This window comes from Rhopalosiphum maidis, chromosome 4 (assembly GCF_003676215.2).
Source record: "Rhopalosiphum maidis isolate BTI-1 chromosome 4, ASM367621v3, whole genome shotgun sequence".
Taxonomy (NCBI): Eukaryota; Metazoa; Arthropoda; class Insecta; order Hemiptera; family Aphididae; genus Rhopalosiphum; species Rhopalosiphum maidis.
In genome coordinates this window covers 15,759,621-15,768,242 of record NC_040880.1, presented here as the reverse complement: position 1 = coordinate 15,768,242, position 8,622 = coordinate 15,759,621, and the positions used below count along the sequence as shown (strand labels likewise).

The window sequence follows — 8,622 nt, the reverse complement described above, 5'->3', positions numbered from 1 at the left end:
TTTATAAAAACAAAAGTTGTAAAATAACATTAATATTATCATAAATAAAAAAAATATATTTGCCATGCTAAACTTAATATATATATTGCATAGGTACCTAACATATAACTAAAAATACTTAAGGTAAATAACTTAACACAAGTGCTTTGATTAATAGTAGACAATCGAAGGATACACACGTACATATAAACACACACATTTGTTCACAAAAATTGCAAGAACCCAGTCAAGTACAATTTAAATCACTATTAAAGTTGAGTTGGTAATAACATATTCAATAATTAAAATAATGTATTAATATAAGAGATGGTAAATACTTAAACTGATGGATAAAATTATTTATGTTTTTAATTTTAGAAGTTATTTATATTATATATATATATATATATATTATGTCTACAGTATTGGTAATAAACAAATAAATAAGAATATAAAAATGCAGACATATTGTTAAAATATGTTGAAATCACTATTATATTGGACCAGCCAAACTATAGATAAAATTTAGTTTATAAAAATTATTCCTTAAGTTTAAATCTTAAAACTATTGTTTTGTAAATTATTAAAGTAGGTTAAAACTGCGATACATTAACCTTCAGTGTTTATTGTTTCTCTTGCATGATGTGTACGGACATGTTTGTTGTGATTTGACTTAGAGCTAGTTGTTTTACCGCATATATGACATGTATGAGGCTTTTGTCCAGTGTGTGTCTTTATGTGATCTGTCAGATAATAACTACGATGGAACCTAAGCAACAAAATTTAAAAAAAAATTAGTTTTTGGTTAAATTAAACATTTAAAAATAAATGTATTAGGAAGGCATTGCAAATCAAGATATTGAATAAAAAATAATTAATTTTTATAACAGAATATTATGTTTGTTCATTCGTTCATAACATAGTTGTCATAATAAGATAAGATTCTAAAAGTATTATTTCTGATACAGCTTTATTAATTTTTGTGCATGCAGTTACAATATTTTCATAATAGTGAAAATATTTATTAATACAATATATTTCTTGATGTAATATATTATTTTAACTTTAATTTTACTCACCTTTTGCCACATTCTTTGCATTCATATGAACGATTGCCTTCTTCATGTTCTGCCATATGTCTCATACAATGCTTTTTCCTAATAAATTGTTTTCCACATTCATTACATGTAAATGGACGAACACCATTGTGTGCACGAACATGAGCTTCCCATTCATGTTTGAGATAAAATGCACTTTTGCACTGGGTACATTTAAAAGGTTTGTGTGTACGTGACATATGAGTCCACTGATGCATTCTTAAATTCCATTTAGTCCGAAATGATCGGTTGCATATATTGCAAGAATAAGGTCTTAAATCTTTGTGAATAAGCATATGAGTAGCAAAAGATTTACGTAAAAATGTATTATTACATATATGACAGGTCATGTTTTCAAAATCACGGTCTTTTGTAGGTAAATATGATGAATCATGTGAACGCCTTATATGTCTAGTCAATGATGTTAAATGTACAAAACGTTCTGAGCACCATGGACATTGTTTTGGTTTATCTTCGTGAGTTTCCTTATGCCATGCAAGCTTTTTTAAAGAATGAAATACCTAAAGAAAAATTATAAACAATGTTTGATAGAGGAATATAAATGATTTATTAATATATTTTTTTTTTTTTTTACTCACCTCTCCACAATGGCAATAAAAATCTTTTGGAGTTCCATTAGCTTGATGTTGTTTACGAATATGACTATTTAAATTTGATTTGCAACTAAAAGCTTGATCACACATAGAACAAGAGTATGGTTTTATATTGAGATGCCCATTCATATGATCTTGAAGTTTAACACGACTGACAAAACATTTATGACATTGTTCACAGACATATGGCTTAATTTGAAGATGACGTTTCAAATGTGTGGTTAAATTAAATTGGGAATGAAATTTCCTTGAACAGAAACTACATGTCAATGGATGAACATTTAGTATATGTTCTCGAAAATCTGTTATCATAGGAAATACTATGTTACATGTTGGACATAAATTATTCTTATCTGAAAAAATAAAATTAATAACATAGTTTATTAGTATGATTTTTTTTTTAACCAATATAATTATGATTAAATAAAATATATTTCGTTAAACAAAATATGTTTAAAATTATTATGCAATAATGGCTAAGATTTATGATAACGATGTTTAAATAAATATTAATATACCTAAATAGTAAATACTACATAAAAATGTTTGTATTTAAATTATGCTAAAATATTCATTTAGAGAGCGAAGTTTAATTTTTTATTCTTAGTTGTTTAAAAATCATATCATTAAAATATAATAATATTTGTTATACATTTAAATTATTAATTGTATTTTATATTAATGTTTGTCTTATTTGTCTAATATAATTGTGAGTAATATATATTAAGTACCTTTATGAGTATCAATAAAATGCAATGTCATATGAATATAATTTTCAAAAGGTTGATTGCAAATGCCACATTCCACTTTCAGAGTAGTTGGTTGATCCGATTCGTCCAAATCAGTTTCTATTTTTTCTGTAAATGGCTTAATGTACATCAAACCTTTTTTCACACCTTCTTCATTTTTATGCTCTTCATTAATATGTGCTTTACGTGACTTAGCATCATTGAACTTTAATTTGCAATACGGACAAATTAATTTTCCTAACAGTGGTTTTACTTCTTTTTTTTCTATTATTTCTTTAGTATCTTCTTTAGGGATTTCTTCTCTGTTTTTTAAACACATTAAATTTCTAGCAGCAGTACTAACTTCATGTACAGTATCATCCCATGCAGTACTAGTTTGAGGCAGAATATCATCACTACTTTTCATTGTCCATATAGATGCAAGTATTGGTTCAGGGGGTTCTAAACTCTCTTGGCCAGACAATTCTCCATGAGCTGGCATAAGTTCATCAGTTTGAATATCTAAAGTTAAATTATGTTCTTGATGGTTTGAGGATAAATATTCTGGATGTAGCTCCATTGTAGTAAGAGTACTATATTGAGGAGGGTTAAGTTGAGGATCTGGATCAGTATGTGATATACGAGCATTTTCGCTGGAGTAAAAGTAATGCGACATATATTCTTCATTTTCAAGTAGATTACCATTTGATTGAAATGGATCATTAAAATGACCTGCTACAGATGAGCCTGTTTCTTCCGACATTTCATGATGTTGAGTTGAATCATTTGATCCTCCTTGAAAACCACCATTACTGCAATCTTGTTGGTCTTCTTCAAATTCTGGTGGATAGTCATCCTCAAAAGTAACATTGTTATCTTCAATATCAATGTCATCTTCGGGATGATCTTCAAGAGCATCTCGTAGTTCTGAAAGTGCTTGACTATTTTGGCTTTTAGGTGATGAACAAATGTTGGGACTATTTCTATCCTCATTATTAAGACCAGAATTAACAGCATCTGATATATTGAAGTTAGTTCTGCTGGTTTCATTAACCGCTTCTGATACATTTAAGGTATTTTTATTTGCATTATTAACTCTATCTGGTATAATAAAGGTGTATCCACCTTCGGATGAACCTGAAGATGAGCTACTGTCATCTGATAGGTTTTCTTGATCTGATTCTGATTTGTCTGATTTTGAAGGAGATATTTGATTGGTTAGGGTTAATAAAGCTTTTATGACTTGTTTTTTTGGATGTGTATGCAAATGAACAGGAAGAGATATTCCTGGGCGTAAGTACAATGTGCAAACTGGACAACATGATTGACTCATATTTTTTCAACAACGATTTTCAGTCTAAAATAAAACAATAAAATGATAAGTCTTAAAATTATAATATCTATCTAAATAATAATATATAAGATCAAATTACTTATTATTAAAAAAAAAAATCATTATGTTAATTAAAATTAAACAGAACTAATTTAAACTTAGAAATTGTTCATGTTTATTCTACTATTGTATTAGTCACTTTATTGTGTATTGCACTTATATATAAATATAATATGATCAAATTATAAAAAATAAATAAATAGATACATTAGAAAATTGAATAATTTCAAGAAAAAATTATAAAAATTGAGTGAAATATTACTATTACTACTCAATCAGTCAAATCAATTCTACTGAAAGTAGGTAACTAAAAAACCACCAAGGCACCAATTATTGAGAACAGTTCGTCGTAATCAATTGAGAAACATAGGTATACAAAATCTATATCTACTGCCTACTAATCAGTATTCACTACATATAATTGAGGTTCGCAGCAATAGAATAGAAATAGTTCGAAACAAATAACATATCAAGTATTAACCCAGCAGAAGAAAAACGAAACAAATTATTTTTTCGAATTTTCTATAGATACTAAAATAAAATCGAAATGATTCACTTTACCTTAATAGAGTTGAGGAAGAATAATGGAACGATTATGGCCGTAACGGCCACAGAATGGCCTGTCGGGCGACGATAGAACGGTGTCGAATTAAGAAAACGTTAGAGCCGTTTCCGAATAATGTTACAAATACAAATTACAAATTACGATTGCTTAAGACCTACACTAAAAACTAATATTTATTAAATAATATACATATAACATATACATGATAATATATATGTATATCAATTAAAAAATGTAATTTTTTTTTACAAATTTACATGATGGAGAAAAGAAAATATCAATAGCGAGCAGTGTTGCCACATTTCCAAGGCCGACGTGTCCAAACAAAATGCAGAATTGCCAAGCTGTTAGACCATTATTTTTTCGTTGATACACCGATTTCTCGATAAAAAACGAAGCGCCCAACATTGCCATGCCATTTAACATGTTGAGTCAGTTGACTGAGTTGAGTCTTAAGTGATTGTAGTTTGCTGGCCTCTCACAAATCATGGCTCATGGGTAATGACTAATGGATATAATAATATGACATAAATGATATAAAGTGAAACTTCTTTACTCTTGTATTTCCATTGTGCATACAATTGGATACATTGTTTTACGGACTTCTGTGTTTGGTTTTTCTTAGTTTCTAGCATTCATTTAGAGTAAGGGGCTCTAATTTTTGTAGTCTTTTTTTAAACGCTCGAAAGACTTGTATGAGATGGCCTCTAAATGAAACATTTTTGGAAACCATGACCATTGTTAATTATGAGTAATATTATCTCCATTTACAAACCAAATGAGTTATAATAATTATTCATTGATTCATCCCCGTCCCCCGATATATGTCGCCTATGACATCGTACCTTCATCGGTATGGCGTTTTACAGACTTAAACAGTTGTAGTGTACTAGTGTTACCATAGATTATATATTTATATACCTAGGTACCTATAGGGGTATTACCTATTGCCTAATGCAATAATGTCTATTACGATAATATCCGATTTAGTTCACTTTTTATTTTTTTTTTTGGTCTATAGAATAAATTATATTATAATAAAAACTAGTTCACAAATTTTAGAAGGAAAAGCTGCAGGTTTCCGTCCCCACCCCAAGCAATTTGTTTTTTATAATTAAATTTTGTATGTACCTATCAATTTGAATGACTAATGGTGCTAGCCACAAGGCATTTTTAATCTTATACCCACAAGGCAAAAATAAAAATCGAATTTCGGACATTGCTGATTGCTAATAAATTATTTAGAACTTCTAAAACTTTATTAAATATTTTTTAAGTTGATAATAATTAATTATAGGTACGCGTATTAAAAATTAATAATTTCTATGTACAGTAATTCTCAAAAAATTAAAATTGCATGCTTTAATATTCCAAAAGTTTGATATGACTTTAACCTTTAATTTACTCAGAAAAAAAACAAAGAATTAAGAGTTGTGACGTGACTGGCATCTGCATATTTGAAATTGAAATCAATTAATTTAACAATTTATTACAGTTATTTATTTACTTTACTCATTATTTATACATGTATTGTTTTATTATTTATAATTTATATATTCATTAATTAGTTTATTACATATTTTAATTAAACGTAAAAAATACGTATAGTAAATTCATTGGCGAATAATTATTGGCCTATCGGGAAATCCGAGTACCTATCATTCTGATGGTAGATCTTTTCGTGGGAATGTATTAATATATTATTTCATAAATAATATTTTCAAATATAAATATGCAATGTTTTCGGCAAAAATTAATTCAACCTATACTGTATTAATAATGGTAAATTAAATTACTTTAATAAAGATATAACAAAAACTCATGAAATATGGATACTTAAGTATCTAACATAGTTTGACTAACCATCTCCACTCAAAGTCAAAATTGTTTTTCATATAAAATGACCCACCGGACACCTTATGTACAGCTGAGCGGTACCCACTTTCCTAACTTTTAGTTTTTGGAAATCATTTAATTAAATGTATTCATTATATATAATGTAATAATAGGTATATGTAGCCATGCAAGTACTGGCGTACTACAAGTAAAAGTAAAAAAAAAATAATTCTAGAATGTTACAAAATTATAGAGCTTGTCTTAATTAATTATTGTGGAAAAAATAGATTTTTTTACAATTAAGAGAATGTAGCTCATGAATAGTTGGTGGTATAATAAAATGAATTTCTATAGACAAAAAGTTGTAAAAAATTCCTAGATTAAATTATTTTAGTATTTTTCTGTTTTTTTATTCGTGTACAAAAAAAAATATTCCTAAAAACAATATTTATCGAGATGTGACGAGTGGTTGGTGTTTAAAGAATTATCCTGCACGTGATAAACCAAAATAGTTATATTAAACTTATTAGAAACGAATCAGGGCTACACTATATATTTTATGTATACCTAATACCTACTGTATATAACTTAATGCTAGCAGTGTATGGCTAGCGCAAAAGTATAATATATTTAGGTTGTCAACATTAAATCATGTAAATCAGTTTACAACTAGGTACCTACATACAGTACAAGCGTTGTTGTAGTTATTTCGTAACTGTAAGTGTTTAATTCTATAGCCCTAATGTTACATATGTATCACAAGTCCAGAACACATAAATATATTGATATTAATAATGAATATTATTAAGTATACTAGTATTTCGTTAGTTAGGATCTAACTTCTAATAATTATATCTTATGTATATACATTGATATAATTTTAACAGCTGTCGATTATTATTTTTTTTAACAAAATTGTAAGAACATGAATTCATATAATACATAAAGAACTATAAACTTTTTTAACGTTCTATAGTTTATTAACAACATATTCAACTTGAAACAAAACATAAATAAAATAAAGTATATTATTAGTATATTTTGTAGGTACAACATACTTATTGTGCGTCGTCCAAAAATATTTTCCACACCTGAAAGGTCATAACTCAGAATTACTGAGATAAATAATTACTATTAAAATTTTTTTATATATATATATATATACACACCTCATGAAGATTCTCCTTCAATAATTCGACTACTGAACAAAAGGAGCGTTTCCATTAAGTTTTTTTCTATATGGATTTCACATCATGGTTTAATACTTAATAGATAACAAGATTCTTAAGATGTGAACATTAATCTATAATATAAATAAATATACTACATAGTATACCATGCATATTTGTGTGATGATTAATTTCGTTAATCAGTACAACAAAACCTAAGGTCATAACAATGTCAAAGTTAATAACGAAACAAAGCCTTGCAATGCATAATCATAGTTCGTGGATATTTTTACTCAATTGCACGGGATACTTATACTACATTTAAAATATTGTTATTACACATTTCCAAATTTTTTGGAATAAAGAACATTTTTCTTATCAAAAAATGAAATTGTTTTTATCATACACTCAACTTGACACATTATGTCGTAAAATAAATAATATAAAACTAATAATTGTAGCAGATAATGTTGTCATCATTGTTTAACCACATTAAAACATTACTACCTGTCTACCTCCCATTTTTAAGCTTAGACAGTTTAATGTTATTTTGCAAACTTTACCATTAATGTTCCTACTTTATAAATGTTAGACCTAACAAATAGTAAATATCATATGTAACAGAACATGTAATAATAAAATAGGTATTTAAATAATATATTCTTTAAAGAGTCTTTCAAAAAATGTACATATTTTCTTTATATACAGACTAACATCATAAAATAAATACATTAGAATTTCATAACCAAGGGTTTATTGTTTATTAAATAATATATAATGTTAAAATTACTACAATATGTATATATTCATAAATATATATAGTATATACAATATATATATATAAATATATATATATGATTTTTATATTGTAGTAGTACACAAAATGTTTATCTACCAAGTTCGGAGGGCTTTAACTCATAATTTAAAAGGTTACTAATGGGATATTAATTATTGATGCATTATTTGAGTTTTGTTAGATAATAATTGTAAAAAACAAAAAATGTAGTTAAAGAATTTGTATTAAAAAAAAAAATACATAATTATATAATATATTTACTTGAAAAACATAAAATATGGTGTGAAATAGAGCCAGTTAGTTTTACTTATCATATATTTTTAATTCATGTATTATTAAAATGTTCTTATGTTCTTAGTATGTAAAACAAAATGATTAATATAAAACCACAATATAAAATAAATAAAACTCAATAATTTTACTGTTCCAGAAAACAGAATAACCA

General features: G+C 26.7%; 1 protein-coding gene across 2 annotated transcripts; it reads right to left on the bottom strand.

Moving 5' to 3' along the window:
• On the bottom strand, positions 1-4,600 carry LOC113555924 (zinc finger protein 569-like). Of its 2 annotated transcripts, XM_026960550.1 has the most exons (5): positions 4,373-4,600; positions 2,422-3,775; positions 1,676-2,043; positions 1,059-1,597; positions 589-748 (listed from the first exon to the last, which is right to left on the bottom strand). In XM_026960550.1, the coding sequence occupies exons 2-5, from the start codon at positions 3,749-3,751 to the stop codon at positions 589-591; spliced, it is 2,397 nt and encodes a 798-aa protein (XP_026816351.1). In that variant the 5' UTR covers positions 3,752-3,775; positions 4,373-4,600. The 2 variants fall into 2 exon arrangements, with proteins under 2 accessions (XP_026816359.1, XP_026816351.1); XM_026960558.1 differs by lacking the exon at positions 4,373-4,600 and having other exon boundaries at positions 1-748; positions 2,422-3,751.
• Between the last annotated feature and the right edge of the window lie 4,022 nt (positions 4,601-8,622).

Excerpts from the sequence above, each read along its gene's own strand:
- LOC113555924 (XM_026960550.1), bottom strand. The coding sequence starts at position 3,751 with ATGAGTCAATCATGTTGTCCAGTTTGCACATTGTACTTACGCCCAGGA. Across the intron at positions 2,044-2,421 it reads TTTTATTGATACTCATAAAG|ATAAGAATAATTTATGTCCA; the intron begins GTACTTAATATA and ends TTATTTTTTCAG. Across the intron at positions 1,598-1,675 it reads TTTATTGCCATTGTGGAGAG|GTATTTCATTCTTTAAAAAA; the intron begins GTGAGTAAAAAA and ends ATTTTTCTTTAG.